The 26,105-nt window shown below is 40.7% G+C and overlaps 2 protein-coding genes, 1 long non-coding RNA gene, 1 other non-coding gene and 1 pseudogene across 13 annotated transcripts in view; 3 read left to right on the top strand and 2 right to left on the bottom strand.

The window, feature by feature from the left end:
* The first annotated feature begins 8 nt into the window (after positions 1-8).
* LOC112664002 (uncharacterized) lies at positions 9-9,122 on the top strand. Its single transcript, XR_003139459.3, has 3 exons — positions 9-234; positions 7,266-7,452; positions 8,699-9,122. It is a non-coding gene; the product is annotated as an uncharacterized LOC112664002 (long non-coding RNA).
* CTXND2 (cortexin domain containing 2) lies at positions 7,062-25,191 on the bottom strand. 4 transcript variants are annotated; one of them, XM_035700914.2, is made up of 2 exons: positions 25,008-25,191; positions 7,062-7,477 (listed from the first exon to the last, which is right to left on the bottom strand). In XM_035700914.2, exon 2 carries the CDS (start codon positions 7,402-7,404, stop codon positions 7,237-7,239), a length of 168 nt encoding a protein of 55 aa, XP_035556807.1. In that variant the 5' UTR covers positions 7,405-7,477; positions 25,008-25,191; the 3' UTR covers positions 7,062-7,236. The 4 variants fall into 4 exon arrangements, with proteins under 4 accessions (XP_035556807.1, XP_035556808.1, XP_035556809.1 ...); XM_035700915.1 differs by lacking the exon at positions 25,008-25,191 and adding an exon at positions 19,016-19,122; XM_035700916.2 differs by lacking the exon at positions 25,008-25,191 and adding an exon at positions 17,050-17,181.
* LOC112665178 (U6 spliceosomal RNA) lies at positions 10,868-10,970 on the top strand. Its single transcript, XR_003140269.1, has one exon. It is a non-coding gene; the product is annotated as a U6 spliceosomal RNA (small nuclear RNA).
* Positions 17,581-18,960, bottom strand: LOC112664001 (spindle and kinetochore-associated protein 2-like; annotated as a pseudogene).
* The window catches only part of ARNT (aryl hydrocarbon receptor nuclear translocator), a 71,465-nt gene continuing 70,549 nt past the window's right edge, over positions 25,190-26,105 (top strand). For 6 of the 7 annotated variants that reach the window (XM_049095902.1, XM_049095899.1, XM_049095900.1 and 3 more), the window contains exon 1: positions 25,190-25,401. In XM_049095902.1, the coding sequence (XP_048951859.1) occupies positions 25,377-25,401 (25 nt within the window). In that variant the 5' untranslated portion in view covers positions 25,190-25,376. The remainder of the gene's footprint in view (positions 25,402-26,105) is intronic. The other variant, XM_049095898.1, reaches the window with a different exon arrangement.

The following is a 26,105-nucleotide window of genomic DNA, read 5'->3' as shown; positions in this document are numbered from 1 at the left end:
CCCGCAAACCCAGCTCAACCCCGCCCCCGCTCGCCTCTCGGGGAAGACTTCCTTCCCACCCACGCCCAACCTCCTCCCACAAACAAAACGTTCCAGACAGGCCCCTAGCCTCCAAATACCTCAGTTAACAGTATTTCCCACACCTCCCTGCTTCCAGCTACAACGGTTCTTTTTCACCAAGCGGACCCCAGACTGGAGACACAGGGGTCGGCCTCGAAGGGGGAGAACCAAACCGTAAGGAAGGGGAGCAGGGGGAGGGGAATAAGCGTGAGGAAGGGAGGGAAAGGGAAGCAAAAGAGACGCCCGGAAGCAAACCTCAGGTGCCGTTCCGGTGGCCGCGACGGTGGCCTGACGGGGTCAAACCCAAAGCCTCCGAGCGCCCCTCCAAGGCCCGGCAAACTCCCGCAAGCACGCATGCGTCAAAGCAGAGCCTTCCCGGCACACGTGGGAGGCAACTGGCCGGGTGAAGTAGGCGCCGGCCTGGAGAATATTGTGTCTTGTGTCTCTTCCCCCAACCCCAGCTAATGGCAGTAGTATTAAGTTTATTTTGTAAAGACTCAGTTGGCGAACACTTACATTTAGATTTTTTTTTCACCCGGTTATTACACAAGTGGTACAAATTGTAAAAAATGGAGGAATATCTAGATGTAGTAAGAAGAAGGCGGGGTACGTGGTGGCTCAGTGGGTTAACTGTTGATTTCAGCTCACGTTGTGATCTAGGGTCCTGGGCTGGAGCACCGAGTAGGGCTTTGTGTTCACAGAGTTGGCTTGTCTCTCTCCCTCTGTTCCTCTCTGTCTCAAAATCTGAAAAGAAAAATGTGACAATATCCTCTCCTCCTTCCATTACTTATTGTTCCTGCTGCTTTGAGGTCAAATAAATTAGTTTTCTAGGCTTGTATGTATACAGTCGTGAATGTGGATTTTTTTTTTTTTAAGATTTTATTTTTAAGTAATCTTTACACCCAGGGTGGGGCTTGAACTCACAACCCTCTGCCAGCTGAGCCAGCCAGGCAACCCTGAATATGGATTTTGTTTTGTTTTGGTTTCACATACGGACATCCCTTGAAGTCAGTAAAAACTATACCATTTATCTTTTTGACAATTGCACAATACTTCATAGTGTGGCAAAATAATTTTTAGAAAGATGTTCTCAGTTTTTAGCTACTACAAATAATAAAATGATAAACATTAACATCATTTACGTTACATTACAGTGGCCCCACCTTCTTACTACATCTAGATATTCCATTTACATTACAGTACATTACAGTACATTTTGAAGTAGTACTTTCATTTCTATAGCAGAGATTCCCCAAAATGGAATCTGAGTATAAAAATAGATATACACTTTTTTTTCATTTTAATAGAATCTACTCTCAAATTACTATTCAAAAATGTTGAAACCATTCTTATTCCCACTAGCAAATCTTTGAACATATGTTTCCCCACACCCTCATTAAGATTGGATGTTGACTATTTAATTTTTAAGAATTTTATAGGTCTTAGGGGATCCTTGGGTGACTCCGTGGTTTAGCACCTGCCTTCAGCCCAGGGCATGATCCTGGAGTCCCGGGATCAAGTCCTGCATCGGGCTCCCTGCATGGAGCCTGCTTCTCCCTCTGCCTGTGACTCTGCCTCTCTCTCTCTCTGTGTCTCTCATGGATAAATAAATAAAATCTTAAAAAAAAAAGAATTCTATAGGTCTTAAAATAGTATCTGCATCAGGATAGACTAAGCTGTGTTGTAGAAACAAACAATTTCAAAAGCTTAAAACAAAAACCATGTATTTCTTGCTTAATGCTACATAATCATATCTAGTAAGTTGACTTTGGAGCTCTGCTAGGATAACTGCTCAGGAGCCCAGGCTGATGTGTAAGTCAGACCAGAGGAAGAGAGATCTCTAGTGGGCCTCACATTGGCAGTTACAGTGATTCAGGACTATTGCATTTACAATTCATTGGTCTGACTGAGTCATAAGGCCCTACCCAATCACAAGGGGGCCAGGAAGAACAGTCATGTCTCATATCTGGAAAGAGAAAGAACTGTGTGTATTTGATGAACCAGCAGAATTGACTACCACGTTATTTCATCATTACTTTAATTTGTTCAGCTGTCTTTATACTAACCGCACCTAAATTCATTTAAAAGGTATAAACCAGGGCAGCCTGGGTGGCTCCCCAGTTTAGCACCACCTTTGGCCCGGAGTGTGATCTTGGAGACCTGGGATCTGGTCCCAGGTCGGGCTCTCTCCATGGAGCCTGCTTCTCCCTCTGCCTGTGTCTCTGTCTCTCTCTCTCTCTGTCTCTGATGAATAAATAAAATCTTTTTATTACAGAGAGAGAGGCAGAGACACAGGCAGAGGGAGAAGCAGGCTCCATAAGGGAGTCTGATGCAGGACTCAAATCCGAGGCTCCAGGATCATGCCCTGGGCCTAAGGCAGGATCTAAACCGCTGAGCCACCCAGGAATCCTCTGTAATACTTTTTATTTTTAAGCAGGCTCCATGCACCGGGAGCCCAACATGGGACTCGATCCTGGGTCTCCCTGGGCTAAAGGCAGGCGCCAAACTGCTGCGCCACCCAGGGATCCCTGTAATACTTTTTAAATGAGCAATTCAACTTCTAGGAATTAAACTCCCTATCTTTGAAATGCATGTATTTCAATATGCATACCTTTGATATGAGGTAAGAGCTAAATTGTCTTCTGCAACATTGCATGAAATAGCAAAATATTTAGAAACAATACAAATTTCCATCAGCAGGTGTTGGTTAAACAAATTATGGCACACCCAAACAGAATACTCTTCAACTATGTTTTTGAAAAAAAACATTGGTAGAGAGTAATCTTTAAGTAATGTTATTAAGGGCAGCCCCGGTGGCGCAGCGGTTTGGCGCCGCCTGCAGATTGGGGTGTGATCTTGGAGACCCGGGATCACACCCCAGGCTGCAGTCCCACATCGGATCGAGTCCCACATCTGGCTCCCTGCGTGAAGCCTGCTTCTCCCTCTCCCTCTGCCTGTGTCTCTGCCTCTCTCTCTGTGTGTCAATAAATAAATAAAATCTTTAAAAAAATGTTATTAAATGAGAAGAACAGGTATAGAACACAGTATATATAGCACACTTTTATTTGTATAAATAATACATTTTTAAACATTTTTTAATTTCATATACATAAAAGATCACTGGAAGAACACAGATTAATATTGATTGAGAAGAGGGCAATTGGAAGGTAGCAGATGTGAATGGGAGTAAGGGTTTTCATGGTACACTATTTTATAGCTTTTGAATTTTGAAACATGAAAGTGAATAGTTTATTCAAAATTATTACATTAAAAATTAAATGAAAAGGAACATGCTTGGAAAAATACACACTTCTACAATATAAAAACAAACTACCTTAACAGCAGTTACCTCCAGATAGAAGGATTGGGAAACATGACAGTATCTAGGAATTTTCTGCATTTTTACCCTCAGTAATGTTTGAAAATTGTTTTTACTGTGTACATTTACTCCTTTTGTAATAATAATTTTATTTTTTTTTTCATTTTTTTTTTAATTCTTATTTATTTATGATAGTCACACAGAGAGAGAGAGAAAGGCAGAGACATAGGCAGAGGGAGAAGCAGGCTCCATGCACCAGGAGCCCGACGTGGGATTCGATCCCGGGTCTCCAGGATCGCGCCCTGGGCCAAAGGCAGGCGCCAAACCGCTGCGCCACCCAGGGATCCCTGTAATAATAATTTTAAATGTTGACTCAAAAAACCACATATAGATCCCAACACACACACACACTTTGTAGATTTTATTTTTTTTAATTTTTAAAAAAAATATTTTATTTATCCATAAGAGACACAGAGAGAGGCAGAGGGAGAAGCAGGCTCCCCACAAGGAGCCCAATGTGGGACTCCATCCCGGATTCTGGGATCAGGACCTGAGCCAAAGGCAGACGCTCAACCGCTGAGCTACCCAGGCATCCCACTTTGTAGATTTTAAACACTGGAAAGCATCTGGCCAATAAGATTTCCCAAACCAATTGGATTTGTAAGCTGCCAGTTTAAGGTGAGTGAAAGGAATGTTTAAGGGCATCAGATTAACAGAGATAATATGAGCAGTAAAACCGGAGAGACCTCTCCCTCCCAAAAAATCAAACCAAATCGAAACAGAGAAACCCAAGGTATGTGGGTTGCAACTCCCTGAATCTACACACCAGGGATCATCTAGCTATTGGGACTGGAAATATTCTACTGACCCATGGCTAAACTGCCTTCCCCCCTGAACAGCATTTCACATTGGCCCTGTGGGTTTGCCTTGGGTAGGTCCTCCATTTTTTGGTCTTCCACAGATAATCCACTTCTGACTAATGCATTTTTTTTCTTAAGTTACTGTAGAAACTCAGGTTAACAGTCAAACCTGTGACTCTCTAGTGGCTGCCTATTGATATTCTCATTAATCATATGTATACTTGCATTTTATTTTAAGGGGTGAGGGAAAGGTGACTATCTCAGTTCCTGGAGGGAATACATGGTAGCTTTCCAGTACTTACATCAATCTTCATCTGCTTTCATTTTACCTTGACCTTCCCCTTGTCCTGAAATTTTTTTTTATCAAAACAGTACAAATAAACTTTCTTTCTCTCTTTCTTGCCTTACTTTAACCAATATAGCACCCTCTGTTCTAGTGAAGGTAAGGTCTAGTACCCCATTGCAAAGCTTTGGTTCCCCTGCCTCTGTTTTCAAATAACCCTGGGGACTTACTCCAGCCAAGGCAGTCCTGTTTGCAGGAGTCAGAAACAGAAATAATTATCAAGTCTCTGCTAACAGTGCATGGATAGGTTTATGTCTCCATACCATTATGTTTCCATACTGCTGTTAAAGCCTGGTTCAGGGATGCCTGGGTGGCTCAGTGATTGTCTGCCTTTGGCTCAGGTCGCGATCCCAGGATCCTGGATCAAGTTCCACATCGGGCTCCCCACAGGGAGCCTGCTTCTCCCTCTGCCTATGTGTCTGCCTCTCCTTTGTGTCTCTCATGAATAAATAAATAAAATCTTAAAAAAACAAACAAACAAAAAAAAACAAAAAACCCAAAAACCTCATTCAGCCTGGTCCATGAATATGTGTCTTATGTAATGGCTGCACACTGGTCCAAGTTCCTGCACAAGCACACGTGATGCCCCATATTTAGATTCCAAGGTTATGGTTCTCTTGATTCACATCCTCATACTGTTGCCCAGGATATTTGGCCAGCATGGCTGAGCCTGAGAGCTTTTACAATCACTGTCTTTATCACTTACTGTGCTAGACTCCATCCTCTTCAGTGGTGGGCCTTGGTCAGTGGCCAAGATGCCCTCTTTCCTTCTAGTGAATTCTCTCATAGGCTTTCCTGCTGGTTGGCCATAGTCTACTCTACCAAATTCCCCTAACTTCAGGTTTTGGAGAGTACAGATTATTATTTCCTTCTCTTTCCTTTTAAAAGATCCCTGGGATGATGATGACAACCACCACCATCATCACTGTGTGTGAATACATGAGTTTCCCGTGATTACCGTAATGAATTACCACAGACTCGTTAGCTGAAAACAACAGAAATTATTTTCTCACACTTCTAGAGGCTACCAATCTAAAGTCAAGGTGTTGGCAGAGCTGTATTCCCAACAGCTTTGAGGAGAATCTTTCCTTGCCTCTTCCAGCTTCTGGTGGTTCTAGTCAAAGGTCCTTTAGTTTGTGGTTGCATGACTCCAATCTCTTCCTCTGTCCTCACATGGCCTTTGCCTCTGTCTCTCTGTATCTTCTCTACTGTCTTTTTTTTTTTTAAGATTGTATTTATTTATTTATGAGAGACACAGAGAGAGAGGCAGAGACACATGCAGAGGGAGAAACAGGTTCCATGCAGGAAGCCCGATATGGGACCCCATCCCAGGACTCAGGGATCACGCCCTGAGCCAAAGGTAGATGCTCAACCACTGAGCCACCCGGGCGTCCCTTCTCTACTGTCTTTAATAAAAGACATTTGTCATTGGACTTAGGGCTCACCCAGATAATCCCAGATGAGTTTATCTTGAGATCCTTAATTATATCTGCAAAGATCCTTTTACCAAATAAGGTCATGTTCTTAGGTTTCATGGGTGAGGACATGGACATATCTTTTGGAGGGCCCCTTTCTTTTCTTTTATTTTCTTTTCTTTTTTAAGATTTATTTATTTATGATAGACATAGAGAGAGAGAGAGAGAGAGAGAGGCAGAGACACAGGAGGAGGGAGAAGCAGGCCAATGCCGGGAGCCTGACGTGGGACTCCAGGATCGCGCCCTGGACCAAAGGCAGACACTAAACCGCTGAACCACCCAGGGATCCCCTGGAGGGCCCCTTTTCAATCTACTAGATGTTATTTTATAGATTAGGAAATGTGGGGTAAGAAAGATTAAGGTATTCATTAAAGGCAAATTACTCCTCCTCTACCGCAGATCTCGGCCTACTTGAGAAGAGTAGCAGATTTTACAAAACCCATACACTACAAAGGTCCTGTTAGGGGAGCCTGGGTGGCTCAGTTGGTTGGGCCTCTGACTCTTGGTTTTGGCTGTGATCATGATCTCAGGGTTTTTGGATTGAGTCCCTTGTGGGCCCCAAACCCAGAGTAGGGCTCTGTGCTCAGCATTGAGTCTGCTTGAGATTCTTTCTCCCTCCCCCTCTGCTCCCTCCCACCCTGCTCTCTCTCTCTTTGTCTCAAATAAATGAATAAATTTAAAAATATATATTATAAAAAAAAAAAAATATATATTATTATTTTTTAAAGTCCTGTTAGACTCTTATCATAGGACAGTTGGTTCCTGCTGGCCTTGTATTTGCACAACTAAAGGAATCTGCTAAGACTGCCTCTAGGAGTACTAGTTTTAAATGGTCCTTACCAAGCTTCATTATATTAAATTATATCATACAGTTATATCCAACTATCTTAAGGATATTTGATACTGAAGAATTGAAACCCATGGCCTTATTTTAATCAATGAGTTCAACCTGTCTCAGTCCCATTTTGAAACCATTTCCCTGAATAGGAACAATGTAAACTGGCTTGTGTTTCATCCTTTTAATTATTTTCAACCCACCCTCATGTGCCTATTGTGGAATGCAAGAGTGAGAAAGCTAACACAAAGAATGATGAAATAATATAAAGTCTGGGTCATAAATATCTGTATAGAAGATTTCAAGCCTCCTGTGAGGGGGAGTGTATCAGGCTTTTTCATAGTTCAGCTCAGAGATGGTTCTGTGGTTGCAGAGCTGGCCTTGTAAGGATTCTTCACCAACTTGGCACACCGAAAAATCATCACAATTAGGAAGAGAAACAGAAGAACAACAAAGGCAATGGCGAAGGCTTTGTCTACGTCAACACTGCTTGACAGGCTTGAATCATCCATGGGAACACACAGCTCTTTACCCTTGTTTAGCTGTAGCTACCTCTTCAGGTATATCTTCAGGTTTGTCATATTCCTAGACAAAAGAGGATAAAACAAGCTTATTGGTTCATATATGTATGCATGTGTTTTCTTAATAACATTATGTTAGGGACACCTGGGTGACTCAGTGGTTGAGCATCTGCCTTTGGCTCAGGGTCTGATCCCAGAGTTCTGAGATCGAGTCCCACATTGGGATCCCTGCATGGAGCTTGCTTCTCCCTTTGCCTGTGTCTCTGCCTCTCTCTGTGTGTCTCTTGTGAATAAATAAATAAAATCTTTAAAAAAAAAAGTTGCAGAGAAAAATAAAAAATGTACTTCCTGAAGGAAAACAAATAATCCCATAGCAATCTGCTGATAAAAGTGGAAAGGGACCCACAGGGAAGACTCAAGGCAGGTTTTACTGAAAAGGCAAATACATGAACTGAACTGAGGCCTGAGAATGAGTGTTTACCAGACAGATCAAGGTGGGAAAGAGGAGAAGCTGGACAAGAGAAGATATCACAAGTACAAACATGAACGCTTCAGGGAGGACAGTAGAGTATGTTTGAGAAACAGTAAGTGCTCATTTAAGTATTTGGGATGCATTCTCCTATTGAAGAATAGGCAGGAGCCATAGCCTAGGCCAGTTCATTAGGGGCATTCTATGGCACATTAAAGACTCTGGACTGAACTTTGCAATCAATGGGGAGCCATTGGAAAGCTTTTATTTTTATTTTTATTTTATTTATTTATTTTTAAAGATTTTATTTATTTATTCATGAGAGACACAGAGAGAGAGAGAGGCAGAGACACAGGCAGAACAAGAAGCAGGCTCCATGCAGGGATCCCGACGCGGGACTTGATCCCAGGTCTCCAGGATCACACCCTGGGTCGAAGGCAGCGCTAAACCACTGAGCCACCCGCAAAGCTTTTATTTTTATTTTTATTTTTGTGGAAAGTTTTATTTATTTATTTATTTTTTTAAGTTTACTTTTTTATTTATTCAGAGAGAGAGACAGAGAGACAGAGACAGAGTCACAGGCAGAGGGAGAAGCAGGCTCCATGCAGGGAGCCTGACGTGGGACTTGATCCCTGGTCTCCAGGATCACACCCCGGGCTGCAGGGGGCGCTAAACCGCTCCGCCACCGGGGCTGCCCTTGGAAAGCTTTTAAACATGGAAATTATACTGTTAGATATTTGTGTTAGAAATACCAGACTGGCAGGAATGTGGAGGACGCATGAGGCAACAACTAACCCAATATTCTCTCATTCATAGGAGCTTCGAAGGGATTCAGGACAGCAATCCTCTCCCCCCAGCACCCATGTGTCACTTTGGCATATGCATCATTCAGAACTGAAGGCATTTGAGACCCTGAAGCCTCAAGAACAGCTTTTGTCTCTCTCTTAACCACACAAAAAATTCTAAATCTGGGGGTGTTTCCCAAAATAAGGGTTATTAAGGGAGATAAATTTTGTCTGAGTGACCCATCTGTATGGTATGGCAATCATCTAATTGCCAAACATCCGCTCTTTTTATCACCCTCTGAAGTGCATTCCTTTCCTCTGAAATCCCAGCCCCCTACTCCCTTCTCTGTAGTTCAGAATGACATATATATCTCATCTTGCCTGTCTTTGGAATTTCCATGTCTATAGGGAGTCCCTGTATGTACACCTATTAAATTTGATTTTTCTCCTGTTAATCAGTCTCGTGTCAATTTGATTCTTAGTCCAGCTAGAAGGACCTTGAAGGGGACAGGAATTCTTGCTTCCCAATAGCTTCTAGAGGTCAAAAATCTAAATGTTTTGATATTTTAAACTTCTCACAGCATAGATTACTTTAGTGCTTGCACTCAGTAAGAAATGTTTGTTAATGTGGAAACCAATGTCAGAAGGAACACTCTGCTTCTCATGGGTGTAGAGTATGACCCTCATCTGATGAACAAACTCAGATGGGGTATATTAGTCATAGAAATTTTTCTAAAAGTGGTGGCTGGGGGCAGCCTGGGTGGCTCAGCGGTTTAGTGCCTGCCTTCAGCCCAGGGCGTGATCCTGGGGACCCAGGATTGAGTCCCACATCAGGCTCCCTGCATGGAGCCTGCTTTTCCCTCTGCCTGTGTCTCTGCCTCTCTCTCTCTCTCTCTCCCTCTGTGTCTCTCTGCTTAATTCCTTATGGTAGAGCTCACATTGCATAAAAGTGAAAGTTATAAAATCATAGAATTTCATAGTTGGATGACTTGTAGTCATCTTATGGCACCAACCTTCTAATCATTCCTGGGAAGTCCTTGCTTTAACTACTTGAGTGAGTTCATTGGGGGCCTTCAGGGGCCAGAAATGACTATCTTCCAAGGTGGCCCATTTTCTAAAAGTACTTATTTTTTCTTTCTTTCTTTTTTAATTGAAATATAGTTGACACACAATGTTATATTAGTTTCAGGTATACAGTGTAGTTATTCAACAATTCTGTATGTATGCTATGTTCACTACAAGTGCAGCTGCAATCTGTCACCATACATTATTATAATACCATTGACTATATTCCCCGTGCTGTGCCCTTCATCCCCATGACTTATTCATTCCATAACTGGAAGCCTGGACCTCCCACTCCCCTTCACTCATTTTGCCCATCCCCTCTCCACCCTCCCCTCTGGCAACCACCTTTTTAATCTTTGTATTTATGGATCTGTTTCTGCTTTTTGTTTGTTTCATTTTTTAGATCCCAAATATAAGTGAAATCATATGGTATTTGTCTTTCTCTGACTTATTTCCCTCAGCATAATATCCTCTACTTTTATCCATGTTGTCACAAATGGCAAGCTCTCATTATTTTTTCTGCCTGAGTAATATTTAACCATATGTTGTATACACAACCTCCTTTTTATCCATGCAACACTTGGATTGCTTCCATATCTTGGCTATTGTAAATAATGTCGCAATAATAAAAGTAGTTCTTCACATTGGGGCTAATCCATTTCTTTAGCACTGCTCTACTTTTAACTTAGAACCATATAGAGTAGCACATATCTTTTGCATACACAAGATTTTCAGGTTTTGAAGATAGCTATCAAGTACTTGTTGACTGATTTCCTTAATCATTTTATAATTTAATAATTTCTCAGAGGATATAGTCTATTACTCTAGTCTTTTTCCACTGAAAAGATCCAGTGTGTCTATATCCTCTTTAAAACATGGTGCCCAGGAGGACCTGGATGGCTCAGTGATTAAGCATCTGCCTTTGGATTAGGTCATGATCCTGGGATCCTGGGATCGTGTCCCACCATTAGGCTCCCTACAGGGACCCTGCTTGTCCCTCTGCCTATGTCCCTGCCTCTCTCTGTCTCTCATGAATAAATAAAATAAAATAAAAAAATCACAGTGCCCAATACAGAATAGAAAACCCACACAAACTCAAGATTATTCATCTAGGTACCTTCTATTGCTTGAGATAAGATCATGATGAACCTTGTGCTAAAATTGGAATGATATAGAGAAGATTAGCATGGCTCCAGCACAAAGATAACACACAAATTCATAAATCGTTCCATTGGTTTAACTAACTGTAATTTAAAATAAAAACTTGGAAGAAAAAAAAATCATAATGAGCCTTGAAAATCTGCATAAAGAATTTGAATTTAATTCTTCCAGACTTGGGGAACCACTGAAGGATTTTGAACAGATAAATGAGAGCAGCAGCTATATCTTACTGTGCATACTGCTGACTCTAACTGAAATGTAAGCTGTAAGCATTAGGTCTGTGTCCCATTAGTGGCATAGCTTCAGTGTCTAGGACAGGGCTGGCACATTGTACGTGTTTAGTATACCTACATAAATGAATTAATATCTATGTCAGTGCCTGGCATGTTAAGCATACTCAAATCATGTTTGATGAGGGAAGGTAAATCATCAAAGCCATATTTTAGGAAGATAACTGGCAACAGTGTGTAAAAGATATTGGAGACAGGAAATAGATACCATAGGGTGGAAAACAATTAGAAGGCGTTGTAGCAGTCTCAATGAGAGGCAACAGAAGTGTAAACTGGGATGATATAGTAACAAAAAGGAAGGAATGGATGTGAAAGAGGATTTGACATGATTTATAAATTAAATGGACATATAGTGGAGGGAAGAAGGAAGTGATAAACTCTGGGGTTTGACTTTGGATGGATAAAAGAAAAATGTTACCATTCATAGAATTATTTATTTTAGGAATTAACAGCTATTTTAAGGGACTATGATGAATTCAGTTTGGAGTAGGTTGAATTTAAAGGTACTAGTGTGATATGTTCAGGAAGCAGAAATGTGGGACTGAGTAAAGAAAAGCAAGATCTTTAGAGTTGAGTCACCCAAGTGCCGGGAAGTTGAAATCATAGAAGTGGATGAGATGACCAAAGGCGAATTTGAAACAATGGAATGCTTGCTTTTATGTCAAAGGAAAGAGATCAAGAAACCACAGTTGGAATAGTTATAAGTAGGAAAATCTGAAGAGTGTGGAGTCACGAAATTGAACAGATGAGAGAATTTCAAGGAAGAAGGGTGGCCAACAGCCTCAAATGCTGCAGAGAGACGGAAAGCCTTCAGTATCTGGAAATTGGAAAACATCAAGTCATATATGATTCTTCTCCCTGTTTAATTAAATCTGAATTTCTGGGGGCACCTGGGTGGCTCAGTCAGTTAAGCATTTGCCTTGGGCTCAGGTCATAATCCCAGGGTCCTGGGATTGAGCCCCATGTTTGGCTCCCTGCTCATCAGAGAGCCTGCTTCTCCCTCTGCCTCTGCTGCCCACTCTGCTTGTGCTCACGCATGCTCTCTCTCTCTCTCTCTCTGTGTCAAATGGATAAATAAAATCTTTGAAAAAAAAACAAACTGAATTTCTGAACTTTGAATCTAAGGTCTCTAGTTTACTTATTCAAACTTCTCACTCATGGCTGCCAAATTCTACCAAGCTAATTTTTCTACTGTTAGGCTGATATCTTTCCTCTCTCCATCTCAGAAAGTAAATTGAATTCCTATTGGAAAAGTTAAAAAAGAGAAAAAAAAGTTGATGTTATTTTGGTTCCAAATAGGTCATGCATGTTCTTGGCTCTTATTTTCATAGGCAGGGGTCACATTCTAGGTCTTTTTTTTTTTTTTTTAAGATTTTATTTATTCATGAGAGAGAGAGAGAGGCAGAGACACAGGCAGAGGGAGAAGCAGGCTCCATGCAGGGAGCCGGATGTGGGACTTGACTCTAGGATCATGCCCTGGGCCAAAGGCAGATGCTCAACCGCTGAGCCACCCAAGCGTCCCACATTCTAGGTTTTATACATCCTGAAGTTCATATAAGTTGGAGGTCTCTCTTTAAGAAAAAGAATGCAAGATTTTGAATACAAAATTCAGTAAGAAGTTTTTGAGAATGGAAAAAAAAAACACAAATTATTGGAGCCTTGTATATTCAGTTTTCTTTCTTCTCAGACCCCTTCGGCAAAATCACTTTTCTGACAGTCAAGTGACAGATACCATGGTAAATCCGAAATCTGTTTTCCAAAGTGAAGATCCATTCTAGAATTTTTTTTTAGTGGTTCTTCAGGTTTCTGTTTTGTTTGAAATAAACAGCAGGTCTGCTCCGGACTAAAGTCGGGAAAGGGAAGTGGGGCATGAATCGAGTGGCTTGTGTAAAATCTTGTACTGCTAAAATAGGGTAACAGACTAACAGCAATTATAAATCATCAATAATTGCGCCTCAGATAAACCTCATTGGCTATGATACTACCACTGCGCCAAGCTCCTGCAATTGTAAATCGACAGTGGGAGTTTCCTTTCACTAGACACTTCCCAGAAAGATCAATCCCCTCTTCCTTTCCCGTGTTGCCTTCCCAGATCACTTCATTTCCCCCATTTGTTGCCCAAGCTTCTTAAAGATAAATAAAAAAACACCTAAAAAAGATCCTGTTTTTCTCTCCCAGCCAGAAGTTCACTCTAACAGGAGAGGTGATGGTGAGGAAATAGAAAAAGGAAGCTCTCTTCCTCTAATTCCTGAAATCAAAGACATCCTCTAGGCAATAGGATCGACAGAGGCTCCCCCAAGTTTGCCTCAAAACAACACTGTGCCTCTTCCTTAAAGTTTCACTTTTCCAGAAAAGCTCTAAGGAAAACAAAAGTTCTTTATTTCCCTTCAGTCATTTCCCTAAGTATTTCCCAACTTTGTAGAGAAGTGCTATGAAACTCAGAAGGATTGCTGGAATTATTCCCATAAAAACTTCACCAGAACAACAAACACCACGGACAGTTATTTACCTTTTAAGAGAGAGATATCCGAGACTGGCTGTTGGTGGGGCAGTCTTCTCCTCCTCTAGCACATCTCTTGACAGCCTCCCCCATTTTTATCAACCCCCTCTTACAAAAAGGCAAGTGGTTGGTCACTCTTTCCCTTCCCTACTCCCACGCTGCACTCAGAAGCTTCATGAATAGTTCAACTAAAACAGGATCACATTTCAGACACTCCCATAGAGAATGAGAAAATGATCCCACTAGATTAAATTGGAGCCCAGGTCAGTAGAAGAATATTTCCACAGCTCTGCCAGGCTAGGGGTGGTCAAGGTTAACTGCTCAAGTAATACCTTGTCAGTATATCACATGAGTGGTAGAAGATGAGTCCGGAGCCAGCTTTTTGGTCTATGTGATAGTTCTCTGGATTGCTGGCATCCCCTGGGAAATTGTTAGAAATGCTAATTTTTGGTTCTGTATTCCTGCCTTAATGAATCAGAAACTTTGGAGGTATCTGTATCTGCACTTTAACCAGCTCCTCAAGGTGACTGTCACGTCTGCTCAAATTTAAGAACTATTTGTCAACAAGATCGGTGAAGCTCAAAATTCCCTTTCCTCAAAAATAATTTACTTAGAACATTTGAATCAGAAAAGTCAAAACTGGGATGCCTGGGTGGCTCAGCGGTTGAGCGTCTGCCTTGGGCTCATGGCGTGATCCTGGGATTCAGGATTGGAGTCCCACATCGGGCTCCCTGCATGGAGCCTGCTTCTCTCCTCTGCCTATGATTCTGCCTCTGTATCTCTCATAAATAGATAAATAAAATCTTTAAAAAAAGAAGTCAAAACTATTTCACTTAGTATTAGGTATTATCAGTACTCACATATGCCTTAAATGCAAAATTTACTACAATTTCCTCTAAGGTTTCATGTGGTTTATTAAAAAAAAGACTTCTATAGGACATGTGTGTGTCCGAGCACATGTGCACCCTTTTCTGTCTATATGTATATATGCTCTATAAATTTACAGAATATTTCTGGAGGGACATACTCCAGGGCTCCAAGATGAGGAATTAGGTGGCTCATACTATACCATGCACATACGATGTACTAGAAAATTCTTTTTGAATACTAGTTACATTTTCAAATTTTTATTACTTTAAAAAGTAAATTACTTTAAAAAAGTAACTCTCCTGAAAAAGTTCTATATTTAATAAATTTTACTGCATGCCTGTTGTGTGTCAACCACTGTGCTAGATGCTGGGGACAGAATAGAGAATATGGTATGATCCCAGTTCTCATTTTGATTTTCCCAAATAATATGAAATGTAGCAATTTAAAAATATTTTTAGTTTCTAAATTTCTCTTGCCCCTGACCATACAATCGCAAATTGTGTGGAAGAAATGAGGGCATTTGTGTTGTTTCACATTTATTAGTGAACCAACATTGCAATGGATATCCTTGCACATATTTCTCTGAGCACCTGTGGAAATGTTTTTGTGAAATATATTCCTCAAAATATTAAAAATATAAACATTGGGTTGTAGGATATAATCAGAATTTTAGTAGGTATTGCCAAATTACACACTAAAAAGTTTATTGCAATGTGCAAAATAGGTACAAAAATGCCTGTTTTTTCATAATGCTACATTGGTTCTTTTAATCTTTGAAATATTTGTCCAGCCAAAAGTTTTTAAAAGCTTGCATTTCCCTAACTACTATGGTATTTAAGCTTCTACTGTCCGTATATCTTTTTCAGATTTATTGTACCTTTCCTTTCCCTTCTTTTCATTGGGCTATTCATCTCTTATTATTGATTTGAAATTATGTATATAAATATGTATATACACACATGTATACACCCATACACACAGATATATTAACTACATATTTTTAATTTAATTTTATTATTTAAAAACATTTTAAAATATTTTATTTATTTATTTGAAAGAGAGAGAGATAGTGAGAGAAAGGACTATTGGGTAGGAGAGGGAGAAGCAGGTTCCCTGCCAAACAAGGAGCCCAATGCAGGGCTCCCTCCAAGGACCCTGGTTTCATGACCTGAGCTGAAGGCAGACAGCCAACTGAGCCACCCAGGGGCCCCAACAATTTATTTTTACTTATAATTTTTGTGATACACGTTCTTAGTTCCTATCCTTTGCCACTCCCACTTCCTCACTTTTGAAATAGCTCTCTATCAACATCAGTTTCCAGAATTCAACCTCTCTTCTCAGCCTATTAACCACTTTCTAGCTTCTCTTGTTTTCCTAACCAGTCTCATCCTCTCTTCTGCATCTCTAGAATCTTCCATTCCCAAGATACTGATCTAATTTGTCAATCAGTTATCTAATTCTGGGTAAATTCCTCTATTTCCTTTCCTCTAGCTTCTGAATGTTGGCAGAGAAAGAAATAACAATGCTCTGTAGTTTCATGAATGTTTATGCCCTCTTACTTAGGGGTCTCAGAGCATTAGACAATCTTTTTGAAATTTTTTTTTTTTAAAGATTTTTATTTATTTATTCATGATAGTCACAGAGAGAGAGAGAGAGGCAGAGACACAGGCAGAGGGAGAAGCAGGCTCCATGCACCGGGGGCCCGACGTGGGATTCGATCCCGGGTCTCCAGGATCGCGCCCTGGGCCAAAGGCAGGCGCCAAACCGCTGCGCCACCCAGGGATCCCCTGAAATTTTTTTATTTTTTTTTATGATAGGCACACAGTGACAGAGAGAGAGAGAGGCAGAGACACAGGCAGAGGGAGAAGCAGGCTCCATGCACCGGGAGCCCGACGTGGAATTCGATCCCGGGTCTCCAGGATCACGCCCTGGGCCAAAGGCAGGCGCTAAACCCCTGCGCCACCCAGAGATCCCTAGACAATCTTATTTGTTACACATTTTTAGTTATACACTTCCCCAAGTTACCCACAGCTCTATAGCTAGAACCAACATCACTTTTACCTCTTATTCTTATTCTCAGCAGGAGTTTGACTTATTATTCATTGAGAATCAAAGCCACTGAACAGGAGTTGTCAACTTCTTTTTTTCCACTCCAAAATGTCTACACATTTTCTCTAGAAAGGTGCCTTGGTTTTTCTGAGAGTAATACTTCTACACGCAGCCCTAACCTATCTCTTTGTCTCCCCCAGGACCAGTCTCACTTGTTTTCTTGGGCATATATATTTTGTCTTTAATTTGCCCCTTTTCACAAGCTCAGTCTGTAGACATATTTTTCTATTCCCACCCCATCCTATCCCCCATCCCAGGTACCATTTGATTACATTCCCTTCACTGCCATATTTCTTGAAAAACTGTTGTATGCTATCTTCCTATATTTACTCACTTTCTATGCACTTCTCACTCCCTTTTACTATGGTTTCCACTCCATCTACTCACCTTAGATTTGCTCCTCATCTCTGTACATGTGATGCTGTTACCCAAACTCTTTTATCTTGAAATTCCTTTGGCTTCCATTGCTCTGCTCTTTCCAGATTACCTCTTCCTTCTGTCATTTGAAACTGGAATTTATCTCTCTTTTTCTTTTTTCTTTCTATCTTTTAATTTCCAAAGCATGTTCATTCACTTTGATAGTGTACATAACTATTCTTTTACAATGGGCCATGACATCTATATTATACTAATTATACAAAAACAGATGCAAAATAGTGTTAAGAAACTTCCTTGCCAGGGCAGCCCCGTTGGCGCAGCAGTTTAGTGCCGCCTGCAGCCTGGGGTGTGATCCTGGAGACCCCTGGATCGAGTCCCATGTCGGGGTACCTGCGTGGAGCCTGCTTCTCCCTCTGCCTGTGTCTCTGCCTCTTTTTCTCTCTCTCTCTCTCTGTGTGTCTCTATGAATGAATAAATAAAATCTTAAAAAAAAAAAAAAAAAGAAACTTCCTTGCCAGGATGTCTGGGTGGCTCAGTGGTTAAGAGTCTGCCTTCAGCTCAGAGCATGATCCTGGAGTCCTGGGATGGAGTCTCACATCAGGCTTAAAAAACAAACAAACCAACAACCCAACTTCCTTGTCTGAAATTATAAGACTAAGTGTGTGTGCATATATTTTTAAAATCCTTTTAGGGATCCCTGAGTGGCTCAGCGGGTTTGGCGCCTGCCTTTGGCCCAGGGCGTGGTCCTGGAGTCCTGGAGTCCTGGGATCGAGTCCCATGTCGGGCTCCCTGCATGGAGCCTGCTTCTCCCTCTGCCTGTGCCTCTGCCTTTCTCGCTCTCTCTGTGTCTCTCATGAATGGATGAATAAAATCTTAAAAATAAAAAATAAAAAAAATCCTTTTATTCCCATTACATCCATTTGGCTGAACTTTATTAATTAATATCTGCTCTTCTTATGTTCTCTTTTCTTGTGAAAGACATCAATTATCTAGTCAGTAAAGCCAAATCTCCTTCTTCTTTGCCATACTCCCACCTTTAGTCATCAAGTGCTAACAAGGCACTTTCCTAATTTTTTCTGGAATGGATCTAATCTCCATGAGAGTTATCTTTTGCAAGTCCATTTCTTCATAAGTCTGACCTGTGAGATTTTAATTGCTCTTCTTCAGTTTTCTCTTCTTTAGTCCATGGTGACAACTCCAGGTCTGTTTGCTTTTGCAGTTTTCGTATTAATGGTCATATTCTTAAGGACAGTAGCACAAACATAGTTCTTAGTCTCTTTCTGCTTAGCAGTAATTGGTTTAAAGCATGGATGCAAAGTTTTATATTGAGACTTTATTGCTAACAATTCCTTTAAGAGTGTAACTGGATTTTTCTTGCCTGCTAAATCAGGATAATTAGTCTTCATTTCGGGATCCCTGGGTGGCGCAGCGGTTTAGCGCCTGCCTTTGGCCCAGGGCGCGATCCTGGAGATCCAGGATCGAATCCCACGTCGGGCTCCTGGTGCATGGAGCCTGCTTCTCCCTCTGCCTGTGTCTCTGCCTCTTTCTCTCTCTCTGTGACTATCATAAATAAATAAAAATTAAAAAAAAAAAGAACCTTCGTGAGCTAATACATATTAAAAAAAATTAGTCTTCATTTCATATTCCAGCTTGTACTGAGTGTAATCCAGATCAGAGTTAGCTTTCTGGAACATCAGTCTCATCTAATTGACCTCTGTCTCCATCTTGAATAGTTGACATTCCTCAGACTCCTGAAACAGGCATTTCCTGAAGCATTCTTTGTGTCCTTTTGCTTGTATCTTTTAACTATGTTACTATCATTTTCTGCAACCACAGTCTCTTGCAGTTGTTGCGTAAGTTTAGGTCTAGATCCCAACCTCTCTTTGGGGCAGTAGCCCTATGATTTCATGTGTTTAATAAGCATTTTTACCTGGGTGTCCCACCAACCAATCCAACAAACAAATTTCAACCAAACCTGAACTTCCAGTTAGCACCAGTTTCTGTTGATATCATCCAAAAGCCTTCTTTGACATCCCAACTTCTTTTCACTCCATATCCAACAATTCCACTGCAAACCTTGTTATTTTGTCACAACAATTTTTATGGCAATCATTATCTGTTCGGTTTCATTGACCTATGTCTGATCTTTGTAATTGCTCCCCTGGATTTGTGCAATAGCTATTTACCTAAGTGGATTTTCTCTTCTAGTAAACCACTCGCCCCATAACCTGGATCACTCTTCCTTAAAATTTTAACATCAAAAAAAAAAAAAAAAAAAAAAAATTTAACATCCAGAAGTAGGGCTTCCAGAGAAAAGATGATTTTTAAAAATATAAATATTTCCTATGCAATATTTCGAACATACTTATACTAACAAAATCACTTGTTGTTTATCTGAAATTTATTTTATTTATTTTTATTTTTATTTTTTATTTTTTATTTTTTATCTGAAATTTAAATTCACTGGCCAACCTGTATTTTTATTTCCTAAATCTGGCAACTCTATCTGGAGACAATAAAACTGGTGCATTTGCAGACCACCATTTTAAATAATTTAAAAAACTGCCTTACCATCATGATTATGGTAAGGAAACAACTTGTAATAGTTTAAAAATTAATGGTAAAAATAGTAACTTTACTATTGCTAAGCTGGAACTGTACAATAGGTCATTTCTTATTGTTTTTTTTAAAGATTGTATTTATTTGAGACAGACAGAACAGAAGCAAGGGGGAGCCGGAAGGGGAAGGGAGAAGGAGAAGCAGACTCCCCACTCATCAAGGAACCCAATGAGACCGGGCTAGATCTGAGGACCCTGGGATCATGACCTGAGCCAAAGGAAGACACTCAATCTACTGAGCCACCCAAGCCCCCCACAATAAATCATTTCTTCATCAACTTCTTAATTTTCATTTCTACTAAAATTAGAAAATCTGAATTCACAGCAGGTTTGTCGGGTACTGCAATGAGTTATGGCTACCAGATCATTCTGAATAGTTGGATCTAACGTGTATCTAGTATAGCAGATAATTTTTAATTGAAGGCAGCTTTCAGTAGTTTTCTAGATCCTACAGAAGGACACACAGCGACTTCGAAATTGAATGTTTCAAGTTGGGAGAGAACAAAGTTGCATTTAATTGTATTGGTTACACTCACTTCGGAAAGCATTTTTCCCCCATTCAGCTTTGATGTGGTTTAAAATATATTCAATAATGTGTCATTCATTTTTTTCTCTGATGAAGAAATAAAATTAATCATGTATTGGGAAATAATAAGCTCTTGGCAATCAAGGCATTTGCATAACAATCTGGTTTTCTTACAAAATCCTGATACTTTGATACTTTGTTCCCAAGATTAAAAATCATGGCATTTATCAGAATTGGCACCACAAAAGAGAAGTTCTCTCTTGATCTGTATCATGACAGTATGAACTCTTCCAGAAAATTGTGCCCAAGAGCGTAGAAAATCAATAAACACTAAAAATAAACGCACACAAATAGAGATAGCAAACTTCAGGTAACTTTTTTTTTTTTTTGTAACTTTTTTTTTTTTCTTCAGGTAACTATTTTGGATTGCAAATGAAGAAAAATTAAATGTTCAAACCATCTAATTAGATAACTATTTGGAAACCAAAAAATCATGTCATTTAGAACTTGAAGTAATCAATTCAAATTAATAAAAATAATGAAAACAGTGCTTGAAAAAATATTTTTTGTTGGTATTATCTATATAGTAGAAAATTGATCTTTTACTCCAGCCCTTATTAAAAAACTTGTGAGAGCATCTTCTCCATTACTTGTCTCCTTACTTCACTGCAGAAAAAGCAGTCTTCTAAATTTACCTATTTCTTCTCAAAGATTATGCTTACTGGCTGCTATTTTACTATTTTTACAGTTCGTACTAATTTGTTCTATGCTTTATCAGAATCAGGAGGAAAACTCTTTGGCTACCAACTGTTCTCTGAATAAAACAGAAAATAGAGGGACGCCTGGGTGGTTCAGGGGTTGAGCTTCTGCCTTCGGCTGGGCTGGGTGGTAATCCTGGGGTCCCAAATCCCGCATCCGGCTCCCTGCACGGAGCCTGCTTCTCCTTCTGCCTGTGTTTCTGCCTCTCTGTGTCTCAAGAATAACTAAATAAGATCTTTAAAAATAAATAAATAAATAAATAAATAAATAAATCAGAAAATGGACTACATTTTGTTTATTGTAGGAATAATGGCTTTTGTACACCTAAAGCTACAACTCCTTCAGTGCTGATCTCAAGATAATTTTTTCACTTTCTCAGACATCATCAAATTATTATTATTATTTTAAACATTTTTTTATTTTTTATTTTTTTTAATTTTATTTATGATAGTCAGAGAGAGAGAGAGAGAGAGAGAGAGAGAGAGAGAGAGGCAGAGACACAGGCAGAGGGAGAAGCAGGCTCCATGCACCGGGAGCCCGACGTGGGATTCGATCCCGGGTCTCCAGGATCGCGCCCTAGGCCAAAGGCAGGCGCCAAACCGCTGCGCCACCCAGGGATCCCTATTTTTTTTTTTAAGATTTATTTATGATAGACACAGAGAGAGAGAGAGAGGCAGAGACACAGGAGGAGAGAGAAGCAGGCTCCATGCTGAGAGCCCGACGCGGGACTCGATCCCGGGACTCCAGGATCGCACCCTCGGCCAAAGGCAGGTGCCAAATCGCTGCGCCACCCAGGAATCCCCAAATAATTATTTTTTAAATGAAAAATTTTCTAGGGATCCCTGGGTGGCGCAGCGGTTTGGTGCCTGCCTTTGGCCCAGGGCGCGATCCTGGAGATCTGGGATCGAGTCCCGCGTCGGGCTCCAGGTGCGTGGAGCCTGCTTCTCCCTCTGCCCCCCCTCCCCGTGACTATCATAAAGAAAAAGAAAAATTTTCTAAATGAAAATATTCTTCTGTGACTTCAATTATTTTTCTTTTTTAGTGTCAATATTTTTATTATTTCTCTTACCGTTCTCCCAACCTACATATAAACTTTTTACCTTTGAAATATTACAAAAAAATTTTAGTGGAAAGTAAGTGTTTCTTCCATTTAGATTCCAATTTGTTGCCTCAGAACTAAGTATAGGTAACGGTTTTCCATGTATCCTTCCAAAAGTTCTTTTTTTCTTGTCTTTATTATGATATATATCAAACTATAGGAATGTGTAAAGTATATGTGTGATTTTTATTTTGTTTTTAAACAAATTTTTATTTATTTTTTAATTCTAGTATAATTAACATACAATGTTATTTCAGGTGTACAATATAGTGATTCAACAATTCTTTTTTAAGATTTAAAAAATTTATTTATTTGAGAGAGAGCAAGAGTGAGAGAGAGAGAGAGAGAGAGAGAGCAGGAGTAGGGGTAGAGGGAGAACCAGAGGCTCTGCTGATCAGGGAGCCCAAATGGGGGCTCCATCCCAGGACCCTGGGATTATGACCTGAGCTGATACTCAACTGACTGAGCCACCCAGGCACCCTGATTCAACAATTCTATACATTAGTCAGTGATCATCATGGTAAGTTATACTTTTAATCCCCTTCACCTATTTCACTCATTTCCCCCCCACCCTCTCAATAACCTTCCCTCTGGCAACCATCAGTTTGTTCTGTACATTTTAAGAGTGTTTTTGTTTGTCTCTTTTTTTCTTTGCTCATTTGTTTCTTAAATTCCACATACGAGTGAAATTATATGGTATTTGTCTTTAACTGACTTATTCCATTTAGCATTTTACCTCCTAGATCCACTCACGTTTTTGCAAATGGCAAGATTTCAATTTTTTTTGTAATATTCCATTGTATACCATATCTTTATTTATCTATTGATGGACACTTGAGTTGCTTCCATACCTTGGCTGTTATAAATAATGCTGTAGTAAACATAGAGGTGCATATATGTCTTAGAATTAGTGTAACTTCAATTTTGAATGATAAACCAAATAACAAGTTTCTGGGCATTTTTCCTTATGTACTACATATATGCTGTGAAGTGATTCATATTATGTACATCATGGTGTCCACTGTCGGCAAATTCAAGGCTAATATTGCCTTTTCATGTTATATCCCAGGATTCTTTGTGGTGTTTGATCATGGATTTTGCTAATGGCTTGTTATACTTTCTCCAAGCAAAACACTTGTTAACTTTGTAGCTAGTTGTATCACTGAAACAAAATGACTTTTGCCATTTTTTAACCAGGGATGTAACTTGATCTTTTTTATCCACAAACTCATCCATTTCATAATGGAAAACATTATTTTGCATTCATTCTGGAAAAATACATTTTATAACGTAATGAGGTTATTGTAATTGGTTCAAAAATGACTTGTAAGTTTTGATGGCTTTTGGAGTCAGGGTTTGACAATACTTGTAGTGGGCAATGGACAAAAGGATTGTTGGTCCAATAAAATCCAATTTTTAGATAATCATAGTTGTGGTTTTTTTTAAAAAAAGATTTTATTTATTTGAGATAGAGCGAGGGAGAGAGAGAGAGAGAGAGAGCGAGCGCGCCTGAGTAGGGGGAAAGGCAGAAGGAGAAGGAGAAGCAGGCTGAGCCGACTCAGGGCTTGATCACAAGATTCCCAGGATCATGATCTGCGTTGAAAGCAGACGCTAAACTGGCTGAGCTACTCAAGAGCCCCATAGGTATTCATGATTATACTTTGTATTTACATTTTTATTTATTCATCGCTGCTTGGGTGAACTTATCACATGTAAAGGCACAAAACTCGAGTCCATATCTAAACTGCAGTCTTGTTTAATAGCTACCTTTACTACATAATTTTTTTTTCATAATTTTGAATTGAAATTCTGTACTTGTTAGTTTTTTCATCATTACTTCTTATGTGTCAATGTACTTCTTTAGAGTGGATGCTTTTTCTCTTTTGATGAATTGGAAATACAACACAATAAAATAACAAAGAAAAAATAATTTTAACAATGTAAATAATAATATACAAATTATGTTAAAATACCTCAGCGGAGATAAACTACTGATAAGGAGAGAAATGGATCAATGTAATCTTGTATTACATATGTAATCTATAAGAATGCAGATATACTCAAGAGCATAATGAAATTTGTTAAAATTCGAATTAAATTGATATTAAACAATAGGTGAAAGATAAGTAAGGTGGTAGTATATTGTAGTGCTAAAATATGTTCCTAGAGTCAGACTTCTTCAGTTTGCCTTGCACATCATTACTTACTAGCTGGTTATCACTTGCTTAATCTCTTTGCTTCTCTTTCCCTATCTGCAAGATGGAATTAATAATACAATCTACATCACAGTGTTGTGAGAACTAAATGAGTAAACACACAGAGCAGTTTGGATAGTGTCTGGCACGAATGCTTAGTGCTTCCTATTATTAAAAAAATCTGTTCAGTCCTCATCTTATTACTTCCCTACAAAAACCCATCATTATGTCCCTATTATTGACCAATGGAAGTCATCCCACTCTTAATCAGAATACCTTCTTTATACAACGCCTTTTGTTTTGGCTGTCGGTACCTCTCTCACCAGACCTTAAGCGCCCAGATTGTTTTACACGACCAGTTCCATACCAGGCACTCAAAAATTATTGAGTCTTTTTTTTCACCAGGGACAAAGGTCCTTAATGGAGGAAAAAAATTCTAGAAAGGATTACAAATCACTGTGTAAAGTTTAAGCATTAGAGCCACTAAAGAGGGTTTACGAAACAAATCGTCTGCACAGTTTTCAGCCAGGAAAATCCACCACCTAGGGCAGCCCCGGTGGCGCAGCGGTTTGGCGCTGCCTGCAGCCTGGGGTGTGATCCTGGCGGCCCAGGATCGAGTCCCGCGTCCGGCTCCCTGCATGGAGCCTGCTTCTCCCTCTGTCTCTGCCTCTCTCTGTGTCTATAAGTAAATAAGATCTTAAAAAAAAATCTACCACCTAGCTAAGCTTTTGAGTAAAAATGTTTTTCGCCTACGTCACTCGATCACTGACCTCTGACGCACAGGAGGCGGGATTAGAGAGAGACAGCTGGACTTCTTTTTTGCCCGCCCTCCTCCAATGGACTGGCGGGCACATTGGCCAGCCCTGCCTTTTGCATTCTCATTGGTCAGTTGCCCCGAGGAGGCGGGCTCTGAGGGAATGACTCCATCCACTCTTTGGGCGGGGTCCGTCCTCCGGAGGCTGGGGCCTGTCGGGGCGGGGTGTGTGTTACCGCAGCCGCCATCTTTGATTCCGCGGTAGCGGTGGCGGCTGTAGGGAGCCGCGTCTGGGGAGTGGCTCTCCCCTCCCCCTCCCCCCCGGTTCGGTGGCGGCGGCTCCTCCCACTCGGGGGGTGGCGCGACGGCATTGGCATCTACGGCCATGGCGGCGGCTGCTGCTAACCCCGGTAAGTAGACGGAGGACTGGGGCGCCTCTAAAAGGAGGAGGGGCTGAAAGGGTTGGCTGCTGAGGAGACCCAGGGCTGAGCGGCGGTAGTTGGGGCTGAGGGCGCTAAGACTAGCGGAGGTGGCCGACGGGTGGGGGAGGGGAATGGCGGGGGGAGGGGCCGGCCCTAGGGATCTGGGGAGACCAGAGGTGGAGGGAGGGAGTTCGTTGGGGCGAGTTCTGTCGGAGCGGTTCCCTTGGTTGGGCTTGGCCTGCCTCCACTGTCCTGGCGGCATTCTGCTGTGTGATGTGGTCCTTGAGCTCTGCCCACTTGAGCTGCTTGATGCACAATAACTGGGAAAATTGTCTCCTTTTACTTTAAAAGTGATTTAGATTTATCAACACTGGACCGCATTGCTGTTTAGCTGAGGTGTTGAACTTCCAAACGTTTAGACGTTTACATTTTTAATTTAAATTAAAAAATGTCTGGATATATACCCAGTTTCTCTAGGCTTAACATTCCCCCCCCCCCCCCCCCCCGGCTATCCTTTGAAACTGGCGTTTTTGTATTAAGTGCCTCCCAGTGTCTTCAGCTGCTGAGGACAAAAGTTTGAGTAATGTTTGGTGCTCAGGGCAGATGTTGCCAACAGCTAGCATTCAGAACCTGAACTTTAAATCTTGTTGGGTGTAGATGGAGGCAGTTCCCATTCTTTTTTTTTTTTTTTT

The sequence above is a fragment of the Canis lupus genome, chromosome 17 (genome assembly GCF_003254725.2).
Source record: "Canis lupus dingo isolate Sandy chromosome 17, ASM325472v2, whole genome shotgun sequence".
In the NCBI taxonomy this organism is placed as follows: Eukaryota; Metazoa; Chordata; class Mammalia; order Carnivora; family Canidae; genus Canis; species Canis lupus.
Note: the sequence above shows the minus strand (reverse complement) of the source record. Positions and strands in the feature narration are given on the sequence as shown.

Coding starts and splice junctions, on each gene's coding strand:
- CTXND2 (XM_035700914.2), bottom strand. CDS start 7,404: ATGGATGATTCAAGCCTGTCAAGCAGTGTTGACGTAGACAAAGCCTTC.